Consider the following 26,237-nt stretch of genomic DNA (forward strand, 5'->3'; position numbering starts at 1 on the left):
GCCTTCCCCATTGTGTGGAGGCCCCCAGTTTTCTCTTCCGCACTTTTATACGAGTACACTGTCTTCACTGCCTTTCATGTGGGACCTCTGAAGGCTCGGATAGACTTTTGAAAACAGGACAGAGGCACTGTGCTAGTCCCTATTCCTTTTTCTGGGTCCTTTCAATTCTGATTAATGACCTGTTTCCACGTATAGCTTCAGCTGCTTCTACCAGTCAGCACAATATACAGGTGTTGAATCAGAAGCACCACAAAGATGATGCCATGTGAGTGATCATCGTTTAGTTAGGCAGTGCGTGGGTGTGGAGACCCATGTAAATGAGCACAAACATAAGTATGTGTGCATATGTGGGCATGCGTGCGTGTGTGTGTGTGCACGGGTGCCATGTTCCTGAACACGTGTCTCCTTTCACCCTTGCTTCTTCATTTCTGACTATTATTTCACTGTTAATACAGGTAAACAAAGGTGTGGATTCACAGACTGAAGGAGAGGGTAGCCGCCCATCCATGGACTTATTCAAAGCCATCTTTGCCAGCTCCTCAGATGAAAAGTCTTCATCCTCTGAGGATGAGCAGGGCGACAGTGAGGATGATCAGGAGGGTACCAGGGAAGCCGACTTCAAAGGTTCCCAAGAGGCTGACATGGTGGAAACGTCATCTGTGGCCCAAGGTATGTCACATATTTTAGACTTTGGGATCTAAAAAAGAAAACAATGATGTTTCTAGAGAAGGTGCTTTCTTCATTTAGTGTGTAATTTGGAACCAGGATAATTAGCAATTGATGATTTTTTGATGATGTTTTAATCTTTTGTATTTTTTAAGTTAAAAAAGTTGTATTTAGTTATAGTTAATTTACAATATTATATTAGTTTCAGGTGTACAACATAGTGATTCAAAATTTTTGTAGATTGTACTCCATTTAAAGTTGTTATAAAATATTGGCTATATTCCCTGTGCTGTACGATCTTTGTATCTTATATATTTTATACATAATAGTTTGTATCACTTAATCCCCTACCCCTCGTTTACCCCTCCCACCTTCTCTCTCCCCACTGGTAACCATGAGTATGTTTTCTATGTCTGTGAGTCTGTTTCTGTTTAGTTATATTCATTCAGTTGTTTTATTTTTTAGATTCCACATGTAAGTGATAACATACAGTATTTGTCTTTCTTTGTCTGAGTTATTTCACTTAGCATAATACCCTCCCAGGTCCATCCATGTTGTTGCAAATGGCAAAATTTCATTCTTATGGCTGAGTAGGATTCCATTGTGTATATACACCATATCTTCTTCATCCATTCGTCTGTTGATGGACACTTAGGGAGCTTCCATATCTTGGCTATTATAAATAATGCTGCTGTGAACATTAGGGTGCATGTATCTTTTCAAATTAGAGTTTTCGGGTTTTTTCTGGAAATATACCCAGGAGTGGAATTGCTGGATCACATAGTTCTATTTTTAGTTTTTTGAGGAACCTCTGTACTATTTTCCACAGTGGCTGCACCAATTTACATTCCCACCAACAATGTACAAGGGTTCTCTTTTCTCTACATCCTCACCAACATTTGTTATTTGTGGTCTGTTTGATGGTAGCCATTCTGACAAGTGTGAGGTGATATCAAAACCAGGATGATGGAAAAAAAAAAACACAAGAAGATTTATACCAGCAGTTGTCTTTTCATTATGTTGATGGTTTCCTTTGCTGTGCAAAAGCTTTTTAGTTTAATTAGGTCTTATTTGGGTTTTGGCTTTTTAAAAATATTTATTTAGTTATATATTTATTTATTTGGTTGCACTGGCTCTTAGTTGCGGCAGGCAGGCTCCTTAGTTGCGGCTCCCTGGCTCCGTAGTTGCAGCATGTGGGCTCCTTAGTTGTGGCATGCGAACTTTTTTTTTTTTTTTTTTTGCGGTTCGCGGGCCTCTCACTGCTGTGGCCTCTCCCTTGCGGAGCACAGGCTCCGGATGCGCAGGCTCAGCGGCCATGGCTCACAGGCCCAGCTGCTCCACGGCATATGGGATCTTCCCAGACCGGGGCACGAACCCGTGTCCCCTGCATCGGCAGGCAGACTCTCAACAACTGCGCCACCAGGGAAGCCCGATGCGAACTTTTAATTGCGGCATGCATGCGGGATCTAGCTCCCCAACCAGATATCAAACCCGGGCCCCCTGCATTGGGAGTGCAGAGTCTTACCCACTGGACCTCCAGGAAGGTCCCTTATTTATTTATTTTTGCTTCTGTTTCCTTGCCTTAGCAGACAGATCCAAAAAAATATTTCTATGATTTATAATCTTTTGTATCTTTAAATGGGGTGGAGCAGAGTTTTTTTTTTTCTCTCTCTATCTGGTATAAATCTCTGATATATTTTTAGGATGTAGAGATGTGTTTGATAATATTGATTTTCCTACTTATCCTAGTTGAGGAGAATTAAAAAATAGTAAAATTTTCATTTAAAAAATAGCTTCTTTTTTTTTAACCTGGTTGCTGATGAGGTGCCAGGATTAGTGGAAAACATTTGGTGATGACATATACAGGGTTTCTTCCTGCTTTCCTCTCTGTAGGGCAGATTGTATGCTCTGGAACGGCCATCGGGTGGGCATTGCCTGGCACATAAGTAGCACTTGGTAGATGGTGTCTGTTCTCGTTACAGTGAGTCTAACACCTGGTTAGTAGCCTGTCTCCTTGTTCTCTTTACCCCAGCCAGGAGTTTGGGCATAGGAAAGGAGGCTGTCTGGTGCTTGCAAGGGTGGGAGACTTTTCAGGTGTTTGGGTGGGTGGACAGAATTTCCCATCTCAGTTTTAGATTGTTCTGCCTGCCCCTTTCAGTCTGTGGTGGACTTGGGTTTAATTTTTGAGGGCCTTTAACCAAAAAGTTACATAGAGATATAAAATATTGTTTATTCTTAGGTGATTGCAAATGTCAGCCTATTTTTTTCTTTGTGAGAAAAAAACAACTTATTTTTTTATTACAGAGTCATATATTACTTGAAAAGTTTAAAAATATAGAAACATAGGGACTTCCCTGGTGGTCCAGTGGTTAAGAATCTGCCTTCTAATGTAGGGGATGCAGGTTCAATTCCTGGTTGGGGAACTAAGATCCCACGTGCCACGCGGCAACTAAGCCTGTACGCTTCAACTACTGCGCCTGCACGTCACAACTAGAGATCCCAAGTGGTGCAACTACTGAGCCTGTGTGCTCTGGAGCCTGTGCCACAAGTAGAGAGAAGCCCGCACGCCAAAACAGAAGATCCCACATGCCACAACTTAGACCTGACACAGCCAAACAAAAAGAAAAGAAAAGAAATGTAGAAAGCTGAAGTCTCTGGGAATTCCCCCTTCCCAGAGATAACCACCATTAATGCTTTGATGCATATTTTTCCGGACTTTCCCCATCTTTCTCTCTTCTCTCTGAAAACCTAATCATCTCTTTTTAAAAAATGAGATTATTAATGTGAACACGATAATTTGTTCATATTCAGTTTTTCTCCTCTGACGATTTATTTTGAGTGAAATGAAGCCTCCTCAGCTGGGACATAGTCTTACATCCTGTTTTTTAATTAATTAATTTTTGGCTGCGTTGGGTCTTCGTTGCTGCACGCGGGCTTTCTCTAGTTGCAGCGAGCGGGGGCTACTCTTGGTTGTGGTGTGCGGGCTTCTCATTGCGGTGGCTTCTCTTGTTGCTGAGCACGGGTTCTAGGCGCACGGGCTTCACTAGTTGTGGTGCGTGGGCTCAGTAGTTGTGGCTCGCAGGCTCTAGAGCACAGGCTTAGTAGTTGTGACGCACAGGCTTAGTTGCTCCGTGGCATGTGGGATTGTCCCAGACCAGGACTTGAACTTGTGTCCCCTGCATTGGCAGGGGGATTCTTAACCACTGCACCACCAGTGAAGCCGTACATCCTGTTTATTTGTAAGTCTTTATTCTCCTGAGATGGCCCTTCCTTGAGGTTGTGTTTCTACCTTTTATTTTTATTTATTTATTTCAGTTTTTGCGATATTGTATTTAGTCCTCTTGGCTGGCTTAATCACATTGTTGTTTTTGTTTTTTGGCCATGCCACGTGGCATGTGGGATCTTAGTTCCCCGACCAGGGATCGAACCCACGCCCCCTGCACTGGAAGTGCAGGGTCATAACCGCTGGACTGCCAGGGAAGTCCCGATGGTGTTTCAACCTTTTAGGTCTCAGGTGATGTGGAGTGTGTGCCACAAGTACCCTCACCACCCCTGTGGTACAGCCCCTGGGGCACCTGCTTGCAGGTGCCCTTGTGTGACCGACATCCCAACTCAAATGTCCAGGAGGTCAGAGGTTGGGCCTGTGTGTTCACTGCTGTGTCATCAGCACCTGGCGTGAGCTAGTTACGCGGGGTGCTGACGAAAAGCACATGCTATCTGGTAAAAACAGACATTTATTGAAGACTCAAGCACATTAATATTTGGCATGTATCTAAAATTAATATCCTGGTGTTTTTCAGCTAGTGAGCCAGCACCCCAGGAGCCCGCACCTTTCTTCCCGATTCAGAAGATACAGATAGATGAAAGAGAAGAGTTCGGCCCGCAGCTGCCTCCCGTCTTCTGCCCCAGTGAGTCGAGAGCTCCTTATGTCATCTGTTTGCATTGGGGCCAGAGTCTCCCCCAAGATAGGACAACTCTAACCACATTGTTCTGTCTGCCAACGTAATCCAGCATGAGGCTGACCAAATATATATGTTTGCTTCTAGTTTATCCGTTCTCAGCCATGTTTGGAAAATCAGTGCTTCCACCTTGTGCCTAAATGATAGGTGTTGCTTTTCAGCCTTAGAGTCCTTTAATTTTTTTTTTAACTTTTTAACAGATAGGGCCCTAAGTATCTCAAATTTTGTCACGTATAGAGATAAAAAAGTAAAACTCTAGGGCACAAAGATGGGATAGGAATTGTAGGGAGAAGGATATTCTGAGACTTCTTTATACTTCGGCTAATGCAGCAACTAAAACTAATCCTTTCAGAAGTAAGTACAGCTCATCCTCCTCCCGCAATATCTGTTAACAACTTCTGTTCAGTGCCGGCTTAAACTGACATCTCATGTTAAAATGTTTAGACTGGTTGGCATCTCTTTGAAAGCTGAGTTAACAAACATCTGATAATAGGGCCCAGATATAGAAATGACATAAAATTCTATTATGTACTTTATAGTTTCCTGTAGTGCCCACATATGCGTAGTGGCTTGGTTAATTAACCCAGCCTTCAAAGAGATGAAAGCAGAGAGGAGTCAAATGTGTGAAGTTTTGAAAAATCTTGGTGGATGTATTTCTCATTTGTGTAATTGTTCAGATCTTTAGTTTAAAATAAGTGTCGGCACTTGAAAGCTAAGTTAGTTATGCCCATTTCCCAGATGGTTCTTGATAACCTTGTAATAGTTGATAACTTAATTTGGTCTATGGGCTATTTTCCAAAAACTAGCATCAAAAAAAAAAAAAAGTTTGGGGAGGTCAACCTGGGAAACATTTGACCAAACTGTAGGACTAGAAAATTGCAGGCATTGGTTAACTGGGTTTGGGAAATAAACCATACTCCTGAAATACCTCGGAATTTTTCTTTAGGTAGAAAAAAGTTGATTTAATGACTTACACTGTTTCTGCTATAGATAATTTTCTGCTGGTTTGATGACCTGGAAGTTAATGACCTATGAAAACGTTTTGGTCAGAATTTGGAGGTGGAGAAGTGGAGTGCATGCAACTTGTTTAGTCTTTTTTTTTTTTTTTAATTTAATTTAATTTTTTTTTTTATACAGCAGGTTCTTATTAGGTATCCATTTAATACATATTAGTGTATACATGTCAGTCCCAATCTCCCAATTCAACCCACCACCACCACCACCACCCCTGCCACTTTCCCCTCTTGGTGTCCATATGTTTGTTCTCTACATCTATGTCTCTGTTTCTGCCATGTTTACTCATTTTTAATGATCAAGTACATTATTTTGTTTTGGTGCTAATTTTTTAATGTTTCTGCTTATAAGACAAACTCACATGAAATGTGCTTTTGTAAAGGGTGGACGGTGTCACAGGGGCGGACAATTATGTGCCAGATTCTGGGCTATGGGATTCATGTGCATGGTCCCATCTAATCCCCTCTGTGTCCCCAGAAGGATAGGGATTCTTATTTTCCCCATTTTTCAGACAGGAAAACAGACTTGGAGAGGTTTAGCGACATGCCAAAGACCACAGACCTGCTGACAGAGCCAGATTCAGACTCTGGTCTATCTCTGAGTTTACCTGAGGATGTTAAATGACAGAAGGCTGGTAGGCATTCTGGTCTGACTTTATCTTCATCTGGCAGATAAGACTGTGGCCAGACACCATTGGATCACTCTGGTCTTAGGTTGAGGTTTCTGGCAGTTTCTAAATATAGATCTACAACGTGATATGCTAATCTGCTTGTTTATCAGTGAGGCAGGGCAGGAGTTCTGCCTTAATGGTAAACATCTGTCTACGTCAGACTCCTAACTCAGTAATTTAGCCTTCTCTTCGCCTGTAGTCTCTAAGTAATGTCTTTATTACATTCGTGTTTCAGATGCTCGTCAGAAACTTGAGGCACCTCTCAAAGAGAAACATAAAAAGAACAAAGAAAAACACAAGACCAAGAAAGAGCACAGACGGAAGAAAGAGAAGGTAACTTCTGGGTGTACCAGGATCAGTGTGTGGGGTCAGACGCCCCTGCTTCTGTCGTCTAGACCAGCCTCCAGGGGTGACCCATGAAGCCAGTCAAGATGGAGGCCACAGGTCTCGCTACACCTTGACAGAAATGTTGATAGTCAATGGAAACCCTCGATTTTCAGAAAAACTTTTTTTTCTTTTGCTTTGACCACATCGCACGTCATGCGGGATCTTCCCTGACCAGAGATCGAACCCGTGCCCCCTGCCATGAAGCACGGAGTCTAACCACTGGACCGCCAGGGAAGTCCTGTTTTTCTTTTAGACAGAATATCTTAATTTATTCAGTTCTACTTAAAATTTTTTTTTTATTCATGAACATTAAAAAGTAGGAGAAAAGGACATTTAAATATCTTAGAGTTGAGAATTCCCTGGCGGTCCAGTGGTTAGGACTCGGGGCTTTCACTGTGGGGGCCAGGTTCAATCCCTGGTCGGGGAACTAAGATCCCGCAAGTTGCTCGGCCAAAAAAATAAATTAAATATCTTAGAGTAATGGTTGAGTATTAAATAACAGAATAGTTAATTACTGTGTTTAATAAAACAATTGTTTTTAATAAAATACTTAGATAATGAATAAAAACATTTGATATTGATTATCATTCAGTATTAAAGGAAGGTATTACTTTGCACGTTTCTCAACTACTTTGTCATCATTACAAATAGGGATTTGGGTCTGTAGCTTGCCATTTGAAGTGATGGACACTTAAAGAACACTGTTGACACTGCTGTCTCAACATCCGTGTCTTCTTTTGAGTTATGGCACAGGCTTTTAATTCAGTTAATGTTAGTTAGTGCTGGGTACCCACAGGGATCTGGGTAGTAGTAGAATTGATTAGAAACAGTTCCTCTTTTGGCTACCTGAAAAAAGGATTCTTGAGCATGGAAGGTAAGAGAAGTTCTTCTGGAGTGAAAGGAAAGAAACTGGTGCCGACAGATTTGAAAACCAAACTCACGTGTTTCTCACCAGCATATGTGCTGTTCTCTGACCTTCTACCAGTTTCTTCTTTGTGCTTTTCCAGGGAGCTTGCCATCCTGATATGTGGTTTGTCACATATGGCTAAAGAAATGGAGCAGGCAGGTTCACGGGCGGGGGGGTGGGGGGACGGGGTCACCTTGGATGAGATGGGGGCTGAGTGTCATGATGGGGTCCTTCCTGTGCCTGCTTGGTTCTGCTGTGTCTGTCGCCAGAAGATCGATTCTGTGAGCATATGCGCGGTGGAGAGTGTGTGCCCAGTTGTGTGTCCTGGTCTGTCCCACACCAGGCTAAAGCTCCCCCAGGTGAAGTTTTTTGGTTTTGAATGACTCCAGCAACCAAATGCCTCATTAGCCTGCCACTGCGTGGAATTAGGAAGGGAAACACCCATTTGTTCTCCTTGATTTGTTTATTTATTTATTTCAGAAAAAGAAACACCGGAAGCACAAACACAAAGGCAAGCAAAAGAATAAAAAGTCAGAGAAAAGTAGTAGTTCCGAGAGTACGAACAGCAGTGACAGCCAGAGCGATGAAGAAGGGGCCGCAGACCTGTCACCCCAGGAGCTGCTGAGACGGTAGGCGACGGGAGACAGTAGGCTGTCAGAAACCCTCAGAGGCTCGTTGAAACCTTGCTGTGTTTGCATAGAGGGAAATGTCAGAAATGATAAATTTGTGCTTTAACTCGTTTTTTAAAAAGTTAACTTTTAATTGCATAAGTAATACGTAAATATATTATCATTGTGAAAATTCAGATCTTACAGGTAAGGCTTGAAGTGGCCCATGACCAATTCCCCAAATCTCTCTTCTCTCCACAGTAACCTCTGTCATCTGTTGCTTTGTAACTCTGAAGACTTTTTCGCACAGCCACACACACACACACACACACACACACACACACACACACACACACACACACAGAGGTACATGTGCATTTTGTTGCACGTTTTTAATATAAATAATATAACTTTTTGTAGCATAAATCTAGAGGGAATGAACATTTAGAAGGAATAAATATCACCAAATTGTTTCCACAAGTGGCTCTATCCATTTAAATTATGAAAGCACCTTGTTATTACATCAGTTACAAACAGCACAGAGATGTTTGCCAGCCTGATGGGTGAAGAATGGCATGTCATCTTCGTTGCATTTCCTGAATCAGTAATGAGGCTGAGCAGCCTTTCCTGTGTATCTCAGCCTTTGCCATGGGCTCTTTTGTGAATAATGTGCTCCTGTCCTTTGCACAATATTCTGTTTTCTGTTAGATTTTTATACTGGTTTTTCGGTACTGTTTTTTACTGATTTTTAGGAATTTAAAAATAATTCTGGATAGTAATCCTTTGTGTTTTAGAGTGTTACCTGTTATATGACTTTTAACAATCTTTGTTGAACAGAAACTTTAGTTTTGGGAACACTCAGTTTTACGAATTTTTGTGTTGTTGTTGGTATGTTTTACATTTTGTCTTTTTAAGGCCTTCCCTAATGTAAGGGTTTGTATATATATATAGACTATTCTCATGCTTTTGTAGTTTTGTTTTGGTTTAACCTATTTGAATTGTTTTATTTTCCTTTTTTTTTTTTGTGAACAGAGTAGGGTAGGCATCCAACTTACCTTTCTCCAGATAGATGGCTGGTTGTATTAGTGAGAGTGAGTAGGCGAGCTGCGATGAAAAGAAACCCTCTCAACCCACTGGCACAGCACAGTGGAGCTTAAGTTAAATTGAGAAAGTTACTCAGGATCCCAGTTTGTTCCGCTCTAGAATGTGGCCCTCAGAGGAGCCGAGGGGAACGGGTTGGAGGATGGTCTTGGAGGTTGTTATGGTCCTGCCTGGAAGTCGCTGTCTTCCCTTCCCCTCCAGCCCCCGGGCCGGAGCAGCTGGGTGGCCCTGCCCGGCCAGCACGGGACCAGGTAGGGCAAGTCCAGTTGTGGGCCCAGGGTGACGGGGGACACGGCAGGCGCAAGCCCTGGCCACTCGGCCCCACCGGTGCTCTGGGCTGTTAAGGGAGGTGTAGCTTGATCAGATTCTAAATGCCTGTGCCCATGTGGATCGGTTCCTGGATTCTCTGTTCTGGTTTCTTAGCCATTTTTTTTAATTTTTTGCGGTATGCAGGCCTCTCACTGTTGTGGCCTCTCCCGTTGCGGAGCACAGGCTCTGGACGCGCAGGCCCAGCAGCCATGGCTCACGGGCCCAGCTGCTCTGCGGCATGTGGGATCTTCCCGGACCAGGGCACAAATCCGTGTCCCCTGCATCGGCAGGCGGACTCTCAACCACTGCGCCACCAGGGAAGCCCCCAGTTTTCTATTTTTTCATCCGCCCTCTTTTAATTACTCTGGCCTTATAGTATATTTTGCCATCTGGAAAGACAAGTGCCGCTGCCTTGTCCTTTTTCATTTATTTCTTTAGAATGGACAGGACCTTCTCATGGTTCAGAAACAATACGGATATGAGCATTTCAGTTTAATCCAGAGCCCCCTGAAGCGGCTGTGTTGATTCATGTTTCCCTTTCCTCATGGCATGTGCCAGTGGTGATAGGGACGGGCCAGGCACTGTGAGGCACACCATGGGTGTGGGCTCGTTTAATCCTCACATAAGGCTGTGACTTGTGTCCCCTCCTCTCACAGGCGGGGAAAGCAAGGCCCAGGGAGGCCCACTGACCCTCACCAACACCTGATATTTTCGCCCTTGACCGTTTGGGGCCACGTGATGAGTCATTCCTGCGGGGAGGCATTTGCACTTGCACACGTGGAAGCCCCTCAGTGCCCATCGGGAGAGTGTAGTGGGGTGGGCTGAGCACAGAAGTCAGAAAATGTGGGCAGGTAGCTGTGTGCCGACTTGCGTCTCAAACTTAACCATTTAGAGACCAGAAGCTGCAGAACAGCGTATGTGCCTGGTACTGTTGTCACCAGGCCTTTGGATTTCCCCGCATGCACATGTATGTACATCCTTGCATAGAAAAGGGCTGGAGGGGTTCTTACACCCCTGAGAGCACTTATCTCTGAGGGGGGGGACTGGGATAGAGGGAATGCAGCGTCTGAGGTGTGACATGTATTTAAATATTACTCTTGTGGTTGCTAAAGGTATAGTTTCCATAGCCCCTCACCCCTAAGCTTCCTAGGTTCTCCCCAGGGAGCCTGGATCTCCATCCTGGATCCTGGATCCAGGATCTCCATCCTGGATCTCCATAGCCCTCCATCTTTTGTGCCTCACTCCACTCTGTGTATTACCTGTCTGCATCTGTCTCCTGCAAGGGGCATTTTGAGGGTCACGACCACATGGGTCTTACTTGCATCCCCAGCGCCTGGCTGAGGTCTCACTCTTGTCAAGGGCCCCTGCTGCTTTCCTTCAGTGACAGCACAGCCTAGTTCTGGATGGACTTGCAGTCTGCCCCCTCCATCCCCTCCCCAGGAGACACTGATCTTCCTGCTGTCCCTGTAAGTTAGCTTTGCCCATTCTAGAATTTCACAGACGTGGAAACATACAGTTAATTACACTCTATAGTGCATTCACACTGTAAGTTCCCAGCTCCGTGCGTGTTCACTCTCTGAACATACCTAGAGCAAGGAATAAACCAGCACTCCAGAAGCCCCTCCCACTTAGCATCCCCACCCCCGCCCCCCAGAGGTAACCACTCTGGCTTCTGTCACCGCTGATTACTCTTGCCTGTGTTTCAGATTTATTTAAGGGACCCATGCACTATGAACTCTTGCATCTGGCTTGTGAGATTCCTCTGTATTGGTGTAGAGCAGCTGGTTCGTTCTCATTGCCATAGAGTATTCCTTTATGGGATACACCACAGAGTATTCGTCTGTTCCGTTGTTGGGGGCATTTGGTTTTCCACTTAGGGGCTGTAGAGCGCGAATCTGGAGTCATTGTGACCCAGCTCTTCTTGATGAATAGAGCTGCCGTGAACATTCTTGTGTGCACAAAGCTGAGATTTAAGACTAACGGCTCAGGAGCTTTTGGCCCTGGAGCAAACATGGTTTTGTTTTTTGTTTTTTTAGTTCCTTCCAAAGGTCATACAGGAGATAGGTGTGTGCAACCAGGATTGGAACTTGCTTTTATAAATGGGTCTTAATATGAGATGTGGAGGAGTGAGTCTCTCTGTGTGTCTTGGGGGGAACAGAATCTTAAGAGTGCGGATTAAACGGTACTTTCTTTCATGGTGTGGGTCATCCTCTGTATTTTGTGCCACTTTGGCTCAGGGAGAGGCCTGGCATTCTTCTCCCCTGCTGAACTGTCTGGTTTTTCTGTTTGTATCTAACTTTCCTCCTCTCTCTCTTTTATTTCCTTTTCTAGGCTGAAGCGTCTTCCACTAAGAAGGCAGTAATTGAATTCTGCCCTGGCCTGTCCCAGTACCAGATCTCCTCCAGGATGGAAGTTCATTGGTCACTCAGTTAATAGATTGTACAGATTGTATTTATTTGTAAATTTTTGCTGTAAAATAATTTTTTTTTAAAACCTTGACATTTCAAAGCTTGCCTTGGAAGGTTGCTTAAATTTCTATTTTTAACTTCTTTTAGTGTCAGAGGAAAAAACTCAGACTGTACAGTTTAATTAAAATGAAATTTTTCTGTTTTTTTCTTGATTTTTCATTTCCTGAAACTTTAAAAAAAAAATGAAAAGCAAAGGCTTTTCTCTGGTTTTGTTGTGAAGAAAGCCAGGTTCAGATAAGGACAGCCTGACTTACTTAAGGACCCGTGTGGGAGGGAGGTGGTCGCTTTCCCATGTTTTCCTGGGGAGTGTGGTTCCTCCCTCATGTGGTTGGTGCTGGTGGCCAGGAGCCAAGTGGGCAGCACAGTACCAGGATCCTGGCAGGTGGCCTCAGCCTCTCGGGGTAGATGCCACCAAAGTGTCTGAGAAAAGCACTGGGACCAAGAGTGGAAGAGTGCGCCCACACCCTGGGTCACACAAGCTCCAGGTCTTTGCACTGCAGCCCTGGGTCCCTGCTCTGAGGCTGCCTCATCTGCCCAGATGAGACCTTTAGAAAAAGTAGAGTGCAGAGGTTTTTTTCTATTATCAAAGTAACATCGTAGAAAAATCAGAACAATTGTAAAAGGAGAAAGAAGGAAGAAAATCATTTCTACTTCTACCTGCCAGGGTTGACAACCCTTGCTCTTTTGTTATAATTCCATGCAGTCATTTTCTAGCATTGAGTCTGCCCCCGGACAAGACGTGACTTTTTTTTTTTTAAGTGTTTTTTAAAAAATTAATTAATCTATTTTTGGCTGTGTTGGGTCTTCGTTGCTGCGCGCGGGCTTTCTCTAGTTGCGGTGAGTGGGGGCTACTCTTCGTTGCCATGCGCGGGCTTCTCATTGCGGTGGCATCTCTTGTTGTGGAGCACGGGCTCTAGGTGCACGGGCTTCAGTAGTTGTGGCTCGTCAGGCTCTAGAGCTCAGGCTCAGTAGTTGTGGCGCACTGGCTTAGTTGCTCTGCGGCATGTGGGATCTTCCGGGACCAGGGATCGAACCTGTGTCCCCGCTTTGGCAGGCGGATTCTAAACCACTGCACCACCAGGGTAGTCCCAAGAGGTGACATTTTGTTCTTTGGTATTTCATTGGCATTATGACAGGTGTTTCCCTCACGTGCTTCTATATTTTGTGTACCTACCCCTAACAGCTGCATCTTAATTAATCCTGGGCACATTCTATAATTTATGGACCGTTTCTCTGTTGTTGACGGTGAAGTGGGTTGGCCAGGAGGCCCCTTCAAAGGCAGAAGACACAGATCATTCCGGGAGGCGGAGCCAGGAAGACCCTAAGCGAGGCCGCGAGGATGGGGCCGCCGGTTTCACACATTTGGCCATTTTTCTGTGGCTAACCGTATTGGGCGTTGAGCGGAAGCAGCGAGATCTCCGGGCTCAGGAAGGGCGCGTGGGTCCCAAGGTGGGGGCGCGGGCGCGTGGCGCCACCGTTCGTGGCCAGGCCGGGCTCCGAGATGGCCTCCCAGCCCCCGGGCGCCCCCAGCTCCGCAAAAGCCCTGGACCAGGACGGGAAGACAGCGCTCCGGAGAAGTAACGTGCAGCTGTCCTCGCTCCACATCCGCGACAGTGCGCATCGGCCCCGCAAGCTGCCCTGGGTAGCCCTGGTCAGGGCCTGCGGCCGCTTCAAGCTCTTGCTCTTGGAGGCGCGGCGGGGCCGGCTGCTGTCCTCGCTTAACCCCCTGGCCGTGGGCAATGACTTGCCACCGCCGAAGAAGCACTGGATGCCTGAGAAGGCAGCGTTCTGGGGCGACCAGGAACCCCTCTCCAAGGTCAGAACCGCCCCCAAGGGGAGGGGGTGTGGCTTGTTCCCAACAGGTGCGGAGAGCTCAAGAGCTGGCAAGGGGGCCTGGGAGGGAGCCACCTGGCTTGCTAGGCCTGGGCCCAACCCCCTGCCCCAGGCACACCTAGTGGGCAGAGTGGCTGGGGGGGGGGGGGCAGCTGGAGGAGAAGCTGGGTGGCCCAGGGAAACCATCCTGGGGGAGGGGAACCCTACCCAACCCAGACCCTGTGGGCTCCGGCTGAGCCTCCCAAATGTCCCCATGGTGACACTCCCAAGTGCATGCCCGGGGTCAGTGAGGGAGCCCTGTCACCCATGAAACAGCACTAGAAGCAACAGAAAACTTAGAAGAAGAATAATACAGAAATAAACCCCCCCAAACACTACTTAGTATTCTAAATGATATTTGAGAGACAATGCATTGATGAAAAGAAGGCCGGTGGCTGGGAAGAAGAAATAATCTGTGAACAGAGAGAAGTCTTGGGGATGAAAAAGAGGATTTCCAAACGAAGATCCTCCATGGAGGCTTTCAAATCAGAGCAGAGAACTGGAACAGAAAATTAGAAAACAAGCTCGTGGGAGAGAAAAAATATAAAGGAACAATAATTATGAGAGAAGAGGAAGGCAGGGGAGATGCAGAAGAGCCAGTAAATGTATGAGGTATTGGGGTGGGGGGAGGGGGCAGGAGGAGGAAAGAAATGCAGAAGGGAACAGTGAAACGTCCCTGGGCCGAAGAAAGACTGGAGCGCTCATGTGGAAAGACATAGTCAAGGCTTCCCTGGTGGCGCAGTGGTTGAGAGTCTGCCTGCCGATGCAGGGGACGCGGGTTCGTGCCCCGATCCGGGAAGATCCTACATGCCGCGGAACGGCTGGGCGCGTGAGCCATGGCCGCTGAGTCTGCGCGTCCGGAGCCTGTGCTCCGCAATGGGAGAGGCCACAACAGTGAGAGGCCCGCGTACCGCAAAAAAAAAAAAAAAAAAAAGAAAGAAAAGACATAGTCAAGTTCACTGCAAGATTGGAGGGAAATAAAACCTACAAGTGGTGAATGCCTGCACTGCAAGGATAGGAGCAAGGCTGTCCCTTTTCCAATGCAGATGGAAAAGCCTGCGATCAGACTGAGATGGAGGCTTCTCCAGCGGTCAGAGGACCTCAGAGCTGAGTCCACAACTGGGCCTGCCGAATGGCTGACTGTCTCGGCCAGGCCACCACAGGGGTGCATTGGGGTCTCCATGCGGAAGTCTGTTGGAAGAGAAAGCAGTGTGTGCCAGTGCTTTCCTTGCTTTTATTTGTGACAGTTATTCTGATTTTTAAGTAAAATTAAAGGAGAGCATAGGAGTTGTATTTTATTTCTGTTCTCCATAGAATACCCCCAAGATCCAAATTCAATAGATAAAAAAGGTTTGTGGGCATTTTTTGTTTTTACAATTGTCTCCCCACGGACATAGTGTGTTCTCTATGTGGTTGCCAAGGGGGAGGGAGGGTGGGGGAGGGATGGATTTGGGATTATATATAGAAATGAATCACTTTGCTGTACACCAGAAACTAACACTGTAAATCAACTATACTTCAATAAAATAAATTTTTAAAAAGAGTCTCCCTAGCACCCCCCCCCCCCAACTACCCTCTTTCCCTCTATGGAGGCAACAAATGTTTCTAGTTTCCTCTGCATCCTTACAGAGATATTTTATGCACATACCAGCACATACATGTATATTCTGACCCCTCCGTTTTTTTACATAAATGGAAGCATACCTTAGACCTCTTCTGCACCTAGTTTTTAAACTTTTTTAAAATTTATTTTAGAGATCTTTCCATATTTAAAAAATATATATATTTATTTATTTTGGCTGCACGGGGTTTTAGTTGTGGCATGCAGGATCTTAGTTGTGGTAGGCATGCGGGATCTAGTTCCCCCGACCAGGGATCGAACCTGAACCCAGGCCGCCTACGTTGGGAGCACGGAGTCTTACCCACTGGACCACCAGGGAAGTCTCGAGGTCTCTCTATATTAGTAAGGAAACAGCTTCCTTGTTCTTTTTTTGTGGAGAGTATTCCATTGGCTGGCTGCCCCCTGATGGATTTAACCAGTCTTGAGTGCATGCACATTCTGGTGGCTTAAGATTTTTTTTGGCCTGGGGTTTTTATGATCCATTAGGTTAACAGAAGTTGAGAAGTTATATAAAGCTCTGGGATAAAAGTATTCTTTTCTGTGGTGGACTGGCCGAGACAGCCATTCGACAGGCCCAGTATATAGAGAAAAGTATACCTAAAGTATTCTCTGCCTGGCCAAACTGTTGGTCCCTGACAAAGCCAACAAAAGGACATTTTCTTCAGAGCTGCAAAAACTCAGAAAGGATGCCTCTCTTTGAGGAAAAAGTTACTCAAGGGAATACTGTGGCAAACAACAAAAAAGTCAGAATTAAGAACTGGAGTAAGAAAAAGCAGTTTAGAATAAACAGGGGAGCAGTGACTGAAAACAGTACACCTTGGAAGTGTTTACACAGCAAGGTTAATGCAGTTGTTTAGCTCAGTGAAAATGTTAACAAATTATCTTTTGAAGTGAAGGTGCACCATGCAAGAATCATAATGTTCCAGGTGCTTTCATCCAACAATCTGAGATGGTTTGCTAAAGAACATTCTCAATGATAATTCTTCATTCTTGGCCTTTAAACAAGGCACATGCACACATGGATGTGTCACAAATTTTAAAAATAATTGGCTCAAAACCTCTCCTTGGCTCCCTGGCACATTTAAGAGGAAGTCAGGAGATCTGACCATGACCTTCCCAGCCATTTCGGCTCTACCTCATCTCTCTCCTCTTCCATCTGACTCGCTGACGTTCAAGCCCGTCTGTCCGGCCTCCGGTGTCCTCGTTTTGTCCCCCTCCCCCAGAGGGGGCGGGTGTCTCTCCCTGCCCTCGGTCTAAAGCAGCGCTCACCTGGCTCTGGCCCTAACCTGGCATCGCGTGCCGCCTGTGCAGTGGCTGCCCCATCTCCCACCCTGGTCCCTGGGAGCAGGAGCCCGCCAAGCGCACTCCTGGTCTGGGGTCTTTTCTCCCCGGTTCCTGCTGCACCGCGGCACCGCGATCAAGGCCCGGCCAGGGAGGCGCAGGCAGATTTGTAGAACATATTTGTGGGACGCTACATATACCTAAAAAAGCTCACATTTTTTGCTTTTACAAACATCGGACTGTCTTCTATATGCTAGTTTTGTTAGGGCCTCGGACAATGTACCTAGAGTACAAGAGTGTGGAACTTCTCTGCGTGGCTCCTGGGGCTCCCTCTCCATAATGCACTCCAAAGTACTCTGCCCAGAAAGGTCCGTAAGGGGGTGGAGGGATTTCCCCGCTCTTGCTGTTTTCCCATACCAAAGTTCTGTTTTTGTGATGAGAAAAAGAACGAAGCCCCGAGAGCTTTGCCTCGAGGCAGAGACAGCTGCAGAGCAGGGAACTGAGGGTCGGCTGTCTCGACCCCAAGGCGCAGGCTTTGGTGGTGGAGCCTGGAGCAGACCACTGACCGGGTCTCGTCCTGGGCCCCGCAATCGGCCTGGGCTGCTGGCAGCCTGCAGTCCAGGCCCCGCCCCCTGACCCGCCCCGCGCCCGCCGCCTCGCTCGGTTTGCCTGCGCCCCCTGGCGGCCCAGCCCCGACCTGGCGCCTCGCATCTCGTCTGCTGGCTGCCCAGTTCCTGTCCCACCTCTTCCAGCTACCCAGAGCCGAAGGGCCGTCTCACTCCCGCCTTCCCACAGCCCCGTGTTCCCCACAACCCCGAAACCGCTCCCCTACCCTAGACCCCCGCCTCCCCTCATCCCTGCACCTCGGACTTTACTCGCCTCACCCCAACCTTGTCCCCCCATACTGGCGGCAGAGCCTCAGATCCCTCCTCCCAGCACTGTCAACTTAAAGAAAAATGCACAGTGTAAAGTTACCAGTTCACTTTTATTCCTGGACCTTACTGCAGACTGTAGCATGGGAGACAACCTCTCGGATAGCTCTGAGGGACGGCTCCAGAGAGGTAAAGGAGGAGCCAGGGTATATGAACATTTTGCTGGGAAAAACATGCAGTCAAGCATAGAAAGCTTACTGTTGATCACAAAGAACAGACATCTCAAGTTAATGATTTTAGTGCTTTTCTGTGTATGGGAAGAAGATGGAAAAACTGGGATCATTTAAATGTTCCTTAAATACGCGTCTTAACCATGTAGGAGCTGGTGTATCCAAAGCACAGAATGCTTCCTGTTTTTCTCTGTCTTGAATTCCCCTCAGGTGCACTGTCTGTGGGCCACTGCAGTGGCTAATGGCTTGGTCTTTGTAGAACTGGAAGAGCAGGCAACATTTTTTTTCTTTGCAGTACCCCTACATCCTGGACACCTCCCTACCCCCTGTGCTGATATTAGTAATTTGTGTTCTCTCTCTTTTTTTCTTAGCCTGGCTAGAGGCTTATCAATTTTATTGACCTTTTTAAAGAGTCAGCTTTTGTATTAACTGATTTTCTCTATTGATTTCCTGTTTCCAATTTCACTGAGTTATGCTGCAATTCCTAGTATTTTTTTCCTCCTACTTCTTTTGGATTTAATTTGCTCTTCTTTTTCTGCTTTCTTAAGGTGGAAGTTTATATGATTGATTTTAGATTTTCCTTCTTTTTTCATATATGCATTCAATGCTATAAATTTCCCTTTAAGCACTACTTTCACTGCATCCCACAAAGTTTGGTAAGTTGTATTTTCATTTTTGTCTAGTTCAAAATATGTTAAAACTTTAAAATTTTTATTTATTTATTTTTGGCTGCATTGGATCTTCGTTGCGGTGCACGGGCTTCTCTCATTGCAGTGGCTTCTCTTGTTGCAGAGCCAGGCTCTAGGTGCGCGGGCTTCAGTAGTTGCAGAGCGCAGGCTCAGTAGTTGTGGCCCACTGGCTCTGGAGCGCAGGCTCAGTAGTTGTGGCGCACGGGCTTAGTTGCTCCACGGCATGTGGGATCTTCCGGGACCAGGGCTTGAACCTGTGCCCCCTGCATTGGCAGGCAGATTCTTAACAACTGGTGCCACCAGGGAAGTCCCAAAATACGTTAAAACTTCTCTTGAGATTTCTTCGTTGGCCCATGTGTCATTTAGAAGTGTTAGTCTCCATATATTTTGGTATATCCCAACCATCTTTCTGTTATTGAGTTCTCGTTTAATTCCATTGTATTCTGAGAGCAGACATTGTATGATTTCTGTTCTTTAGAATTTGTTAAGGTGTGTTTTATGGCCTAGAACGTGGTCTATATTGGTGAATATTCCATATGAGTTTGAGGAGAACATGTATTCTGCTATTGTTGGATGAAGCAGTCCATAAATGTTTATTATATCCAGTTGATTGATATTGTTGAATTCCTCTGTATTCTTACTAATTTTATGCCTGTTGGATCTGTCCATTTCTCATAGAGAGGTGCTGAAATCTCCAACTATGATAGTGGACTCATCAATTTCTCTTTGCAAGTTTAGTAGTTTTTGCCTCACGTAGTTTGATGCTCTGGTGTTCTGCACATGCACATTAAGGATTACCATACCTTCTTGGAGAATTGACCTTTTTATCATTATGTAATGTCCCTCTTTAGCCCTGATAAATTTTCTTGCTGTGAAGTCTGCTCTGTCTGAAATTTTTGATAGTGTTAGTATGGTATATTTTTCTTCATCCATTTACTTTTAATCTATATGTGTCTTTATATCTAAAGTGGGTTTCTTGTAGACAACATATTGTTGGGTCTTGTTTTTTGATCCACTCTGACAGTCTCTGTCTATTAATTGGTGCATTTAGACCATTCAAAGCAATTGTTGATATAGTCAGATTAATAACTACCGTATTTGTCACTGTTTTTTATTTGTTGCCCTTGTTTTTTTATTTTTTTTGGCCGTGCCACGCGGCTTGCACCGGCTTGTTCCCTGACCAGGGATTGAACCCATGCCCCCTGCATTGGAAGCACAGAGTCTTAACTGCTGGACCTCCAGGGAAGTCCCTGCCCTTTGCAATTTTAATTGAGTATTTTATGTGATTTCATTTTCTCTCCTTTCTTAGCATATCAGATGTACCTCTTTTTTACTTTTTAAAGTGGTTGCCCAAGAGTTTGCATTTATAGTTTACATTTATAGTTAATTCAAGTCTACTTTCAATAGCCCTTATACCACTTAATGGGTAGTGTGGGTACCTTAAAGTAACAAAATATTTCTAATTCCTCCCTCTTGACCCTTTCATTGCTGTCATTTATTTCATATATACATATATATGTAGTTGCTATTATTATTTTGAACAAACTATTATCTGTTAGATCAATTAGGAATAAGAACAATTAAAATATTTCTTTTACCTTCACTTTTCTCTTTTTTTGATGCTCTTCCTTTCTTTATGAAGATCTGAGTTTCTGACCTATGTCATTTTCCTCCTCTCTAAAGAACTTTTTTTTTTTTTTTTTTTTTTTTTTTTTTTTTTTTTCTAATTTTTTTTTTCTTTTTTCTAAAGAACTTTTAACGTTTCTCTCAAGGGGGATCTACTGGTAACAAGTTTCCTCAGTTTTTGTTTGTCTGAGGAAGTCTTTATTTCTCCTTTACTTTTGAAGGATAATTTTGCAGGATACAAATTTCTAGGTTGGTGATATTTTTCTCTCAATACTTAAAATATTTCAGTCTATTCTTTTAAAAATATTTATTTATTTATTTTTGGCTGTGTTGGGTCTCCGTTGCTGCGTGCAGCGAGCAGGGGCTACTCTTCGTTGCGGTGCACAGACTTCTCATTGCGGTGGCTTCTCCTGTTGCGGAGCACAGGCCTTAGGTGCGCAGGCTTCAATAGTTGTGGCACGTGGGCTCAGAGGTTGTGGCGCACAGGCTCAGCCGTTGTGACGCACAGGCTCAGCCGTTGTGGCACACGGGCCTAGTTGCTCCGCGGCATGTGGGATCCTCCCAGACCAGGGCTCGAACCTGTGTCCCCTGCATTTGCAGGCAGACTCTCAACCACTGTGCCACCAGGGAAGTCCCCAGTCTCTTCTTACTTGCATGGTTTCTGAGGAGAAGCTGGATGTCAGGCTTATCCTTGCTCCTCTATAGGTAAGGTGTTTTTTCCTCTCGTTTCTTTCAGCATTTTTTTTTTTTTTTTTCTGTATGCAGACCTCTCACTGTTGTGGCCTCTCCCGTTGCAGAGCACAGCCTCCGGACACGCAGGCTCAGCGGCCATGGCTCACGAGCCTAGCCGCTCCGCAGCATGTGGGATCTTCCCAGACCGGGGCACGAACCCGTGTCCCCTGCATCGGCAGGCGGACTCTCAACCACTGCGCCACCAGGGAAGCCCCTGCCCCTTTTCTTGATTGGGCTGTTTGTTTTGTTTTTGTTGTTGAGTCCTGTGAGCTGTTTGTATATTTTGGAAATTAAGCTCTTGTCAGTTGCAGCTTCATTTGCAAATATTTTCTCCTACTCCATAGGTTGTCTTTTCATTTTGTTTATGGTTTTCTTTGCTGCATAAAAGCTTATAAGTTTGATTAGGTCCTATTTGGTTATTTTTGCTTTTACTTCTTTTGCCTTGGGAGTCTGACCTAAGAAAACATTGCTATGATTTACATCAGAGCATGTTTTGCCTATGTTCTCTTCTATGAGTTTTATGCTGTCATGTCTTATATTTAAGTCTTTAAGCCATTTTGAGTTTATTTTTTGTGTATGGTGTGAGAGGGAGTGGTCTAACTTCATTGTTTTACATGTAACTGTCCAGCTTCCCCACGCTACTTGCTGAAGAGAATGTTTTTTCTCCATTGTATATTCTTGCCTCCTTTGTTGAAGATTACTTGACCATAGGTGTGTGGTGTTTCCAATTTTTGATTATTATGAATAATATTTCTATGAATGCCCATGTTCAAGTTTTTATGTGGACATTTGGTTTCATTTTTCTTAGGTAAAAACCTAGGAGTAAAGTTGCTGGATCATAAGCTAACACATATGTTTAAATTTTGAGGAATTGCTGAACTATTTTCCAAAGTGGCTGCACGATTTTACATTCACACCAGCCCTATATGAGAGTTCCGATTTCTCTTGTTATTGTCTGATTTTTTTGTTTTTGTTTTTGTTTTGTTTTGTTTTGTTTTTGCGGTACGTGGGCCTCTCACTGTTGTGGCCTCTGCCGCTGCGGAGCACAGGCTCTGGACACGCAGGCTCAGCAGCCATGGCTCACGGGCCCAGCCATTCCGTGGCATGTGGGATCTTCCCGGACCGGGGCACGAACCCGTGTCCCCTGCATCGGCAGGCGGACTCTCAACCACTGTGCCACCAGGGAGGCCCTATTGTTTGATTTTTTGATTACAGACATTCAACTAGGTATGAAGTGGTAGCTCAATATGTTTCTTTGTTTGTTTGGTTTGTTCTGTTTTTTATATTTAGGTGCTATAATCGAATGTCTTTTCTTCCCCAGTTTTATCGAGGTATAATTGACATACGGCACTGCATAAGCTTAAGGTGTACAACATGTTTTGACTTACATACATCATGAAATGATTACCATAATAGGTTTAGTGAACATCCATCATCTCATATAGATACAACATGAAAGAGATCGATAATATTTTTTTCCTTGTGATGAGAACTTTTAGGATTTACTCTCTTTACACAATATGGTTTTGATTTACATTTCCCTAATGGCTTAAGATGTTGAGCACGTTTCCAAGTGCTTATAGATTAGTCACATATCTTTTTTGGAGAAAGGCCTATTCAAATCATTTGCCTATTTTAAAATTGGATTGTTTGTTTCTTTACTGTTGAGTTTTAAGTGTGTTTTACGTATTCTAGACACAAGTCCCTTACCTGGTATATGATTTTCAAAAATGTTCTTCCATCGTGTGGGTTGTTTTTCACTTTCTTGATGGTGTCTTTTGAAGCACAGAAGTTTTTTATTTTGATAATGTCCAGTTTATCATTGTTGTTGTTGTTGCTGCTGCTGCTTTTGCTTTTGTTGTCATATCTAAGAAACCACTGACTAATGCAAATTCACAAAGGTTTCCACCCATGTTTTCTTCTAAGAGCCTTGTAATTTTAGCTCTCACATTTAGGTCTTTGATCCATTTTGAGTTAATTTTTGTATATGGTACGAGGTAAGGGTCCAACTTCATTCTTTGGCATGTGGATATTCACTCGTCCCAGCACAATTTGTCGAAAAGATTTTTCTTTCCCTTTTTAATTATCTTGGCACACTTGTTGAAAATCAGGTGACCAAAAATATGAGTGCTTATTTCTGGATTATTAGTTCTATTTCATCCATCTGTATGTCTGTCCTTATGCTAGTACTACACTGTCTTGATTACTGTCTCTTTGTATGTTTTGAAAATTGTTCTGAAGTTGGAAATTGTGAGACCTCTACCTTTGTTCCTTTACAAGATTTTTTTTGGCTATTCTGCTTCCCTTGAGTTTCTGTATAAATTTTAGGATTGAGGTAGGAGGTAGATGGGCCCCTGGGCTGAACAGCTGGTTTTTGTCAAGTGGAGTACAATCGAAGCTTTGTTTTCCCTGGACACTCCAAGGAGGAGGTTAATGGCAGGAGCTGAGCTCTGCTGGAGTAAAAAGATAAGACGACCACTCCTGAGGTCAAGGAAAACTCCCTGACTGCACAGGTGCAGAAAGACTCCTTGGGGTTCAAAAAGGAGGGCCCACCACCCCATAACAGGTGACGCCAAGCCTCCACAAGCCTCTGCGCTGGAATCCATCTTGACAAAACGATGTGCATGCATGTTGGGGAGTGTCCTAGAACAAGTCAGATGTGGGAAAAGAACTAAGAAAGCTGGCCAAAGGTAAACAAAGATGTGGAAGAACTGCCCTTTATAAATGATTTAACTGCCTCTTTCCTGCACTCCTCCTCATTAGGGGGGACGCCCACAGTCTTTCTCTCTCTCCAGGTGTGTATTTCTGCCCTGCTTCTGTCTTAAATAAACAAACTGTTTCTCTGTGTGCTCTCCCACTTGTTGTGCTGTGTCTCTAATCGTAAATTTTGGACCTGTTTTTACAATTTTTGCCCCTTTGAGAAATTCATTTTTCAAATGGGGCAAGGGCCAGGGGAAGTTTGCATCTAGCCTCTAGCCCCTGGTGGTCTAGCGACTAGGATTCCTGGTTTTCATCCAAGCTGCCCAGGTTCAATTCCTGGGCAGGGAACTAAGATCTCTCTTCAGGACCGCTCACTGCTGTCTCTCTGATACCAGGATCAGCTTGTCAGTTTTAGAAAAGAAGTCTGCTGGGATTTTGATGGGATGGTGTTGAATCTGTAGATCACTTTGGAGGGTATTTTCATCAGAATAGTAAGTCTGCTAATCCATGAACATGGGTTGCTTTTCCATTCATTTAAGTCTTTTAAAATTTATTTTAACAATGTTTTGTAATTTTCAGAGTATAAGTATTACACTTTTTTGGTTAAATTTATTCCTATTTTGATGCTTTTGTAAATGCAATTTTCTTCTTAATTTTTTTTCTGGATTGTTCGTTGCAAGTGGATAGGAATACTGTTGATTTTTAAACTATTGATCTGGTATTCTGCAACCTTCTGAACTCACTCAGTCTATCCTTTTTTCAGATCCCATTTAAAATTATGAGGGGACACCAGCACATTGTGAGTTCCTGTCACTTCTGTGTGGATGACACAAAGGTCCTCAGTGGCTCCTATGACTGCACCGTGAAGCTGTGGGTAGGTGGCCCAGTGTTAGGTGGAACCCAAACGTCCCATAAGCTTATGTCTCCTCTTGTGGAGAGTTCCCCGGTACTGAGTTCCCAGACATTCAAGGATCCCAAAGATTTGGAGAGACCTTTCTGAGCAAAGTGCAAGAAGAAGCAGCAAAGTGAGGGCTCACCCTAGTTTCAAGTCACCAGAGAGAGATGAAGTTAGTGTGTCTGCTGTCAGCCTGTTAATTTAGAAACAGTGGGAGCAGGGATGGAGACCGCTGGACCAGGAGCTCACCACCTTTTGTTAGAGACTGTGCCTGAGACCTAGCTGGGGTCTCTGAGCTGTGTTATCTCTCTGGGCCTCCTTCTCATTTGGAATATTCAGTTCCATCCACAGAGATGGTATTACGGCTAGGCCTAGGGGATCCCAAGAGGACAGAAAAGTGGCCAGACCTGGGACCTGTCCATGAAGGGTGATTGGGAGAGGTAGGCCTGAGCACAGGTCAGTGCCACAGGGTGCAGGAAGCAGGGGCAGAGGAACGGGGATGTGGTGGTCAGATGAGGTTACAGGGAGGTGGCCACCAAGAACTCTTCCAAAGTCTTCTGGGCACAGCCAGCAGACCCTAGTGGGCCTGCCTGGGGGCACTGCTGTTCAGTCGGGAGCGGGTGAGGAGGGAGCAGGGCTGGGAGATGGCAGTGGCCATCAGGGGCCGGGCCACAGATGACTGTGTGGCGGGGCCAGGGCCCACGGGGAAGGACGGTCAGTTCCGAGTTTTGCTATCTCATCTGGCTTCAGGGGCAGGAGGGGGACAGGGCGGAGTGAGTCAAGGCTGGTTCCTGGGTTCTGCTTTGGGTAACTAGGTGGAGGATAGCTCCTTACCCTCCGGATCACCTTGGAGGAGCATCTTCTGGGTCATCTTCTGGGTCTTGGCGGGTACCAAGCCAGGCAGACTGGGCAGGAGGGTTTGGGGCTATCCAAGTGGTTCGGGCCCCGCATTAGTGACCTACCAGCTGTTTGACCCTGGGTGGTTACATGACCTCCCGGGCCTCCCTAAACCTCCCCAGGCCTCACAGGATCAGCCGTGTGCTGGGGCCACCCCAGGGCCTGCCTGGCCCATACCAGGTCCCGACAGACATCCACTCTCTCCTTTTCTGTGGCTCTTATCCACCCCCCATCCCCCCACCCATCCCCATGATCTTCTTGTTGGGAAAACCACTGCTTCCTCTGGGAACCCTAAGCCCTTTCCCAACCCTCTGGGATGACTGAGAAGGCCTGGGGGTGAGGGGGTCTCTGCTGGTTGTCACCCACGGGGAGGGGGGAATGGTGACTTTCCAAGTGTGCATTTTGCTTTGTCATCTTCAGATGCTTCTCATGTTCTTCTCACCTTTTGAGTCAGTGGAAGGACTCTCAGGGGTTTCTGTCTGTTTTGGCCAGAGGGCTTCTGTCTCTATAGGGGGACATCTGCCTGTTTTCTTTTGTTGTCCCAAGATTAGGGACCATCCATCCAGATGTCCTTGGCTCCCGCAGCAGCTTCACTGCCCTGGCTCCCTACCTACTCCGTGCCCCAGCCAGGACCCCGTCACTTCAGCCTGCCCAAGCGTCCTCAATACCTGACTTACTCACAGCCCTACCCCCTGCCACCACCTTCTCCAGCTGCCCCCTCCGTCCCTCTGCC

General features: G+C 45.4%; 2 protein-coding genes across 5 annotated transcripts in view; both read left to right on the plus strand.

Annotated features, from left to right (window-relative positions):
- Window positions 1–12,231, plus strand: part of GPATCH1 (G-patch domain containing 1) — a 43,916-nt gene extending 31,685 nt beyond the window's left edge. For 3 of the 4 annotated variants that reach the window (XM_073795761.1, XM_033844535.2, XM_019940988.3), the window contains 5 exons: window positions 456–669; window positions 4,467–4,574; window positions 6,545–6,642; window positions 8,084–8,232; window positions 11,953–12,231. In XM_073795761.1, the coding sequence (XP_073651862.1) occupies window positions 456–669; window positions 4,467–4,574; window positions 6,545–6,642; window positions 8,084–8,232; window positions 11,953–11,983 (600 nt within the window). In that variant the 3' untranslated portion in view covers window positions 11,984–12,231. The remainder of the gene's footprint in view (window positions 1–455; window positions 670–4,466; window positions 4,575–6,544; window positions 6,643–8,083; window positions 8,233–11,952) is intronic. The other variant, XM_033844536.2, reaches the window with a different exon arrangement.
- A 129-nt stretch (window positions 12,232–12,360) lies between these two features.
- Window positions 12,361–26,237, plus strand: part of WDR88 (WD repeat domain 88) — a 37,697-nt gene continuing 23,820 nt past the window's right edge. The window contains exons 1-2 of the mRNA XM_019940984.3: window positions 12,361–13,905; window positions 24,476–24,586. Of these exons, the coding sequence (XP_019796543.1) occupies window positions 13,591–13,905; window positions 24,476–24,586 (426 nt within the window). The 5' untranslated portion in view covers window positions 12,361–13,590. The remainder of the gene's footprint in view (window positions 13,906–24,475; window positions 24,587–26,237) is intronic.

Source organism: Tursiops truncatus, chromosome 19 (assembly GCF_011762595.2).
Source record: "Tursiops truncatus isolate mTurTru1 chromosome 19, mTurTru1.mat.Y, whole genome shotgun sequence".
NCBI classification, from domain to species: Eukaryota; Metazoa; Chordata; class Mammalia; order Artiodactyla; family Delphinidae; genus Tursiops; species Tursiops truncatus.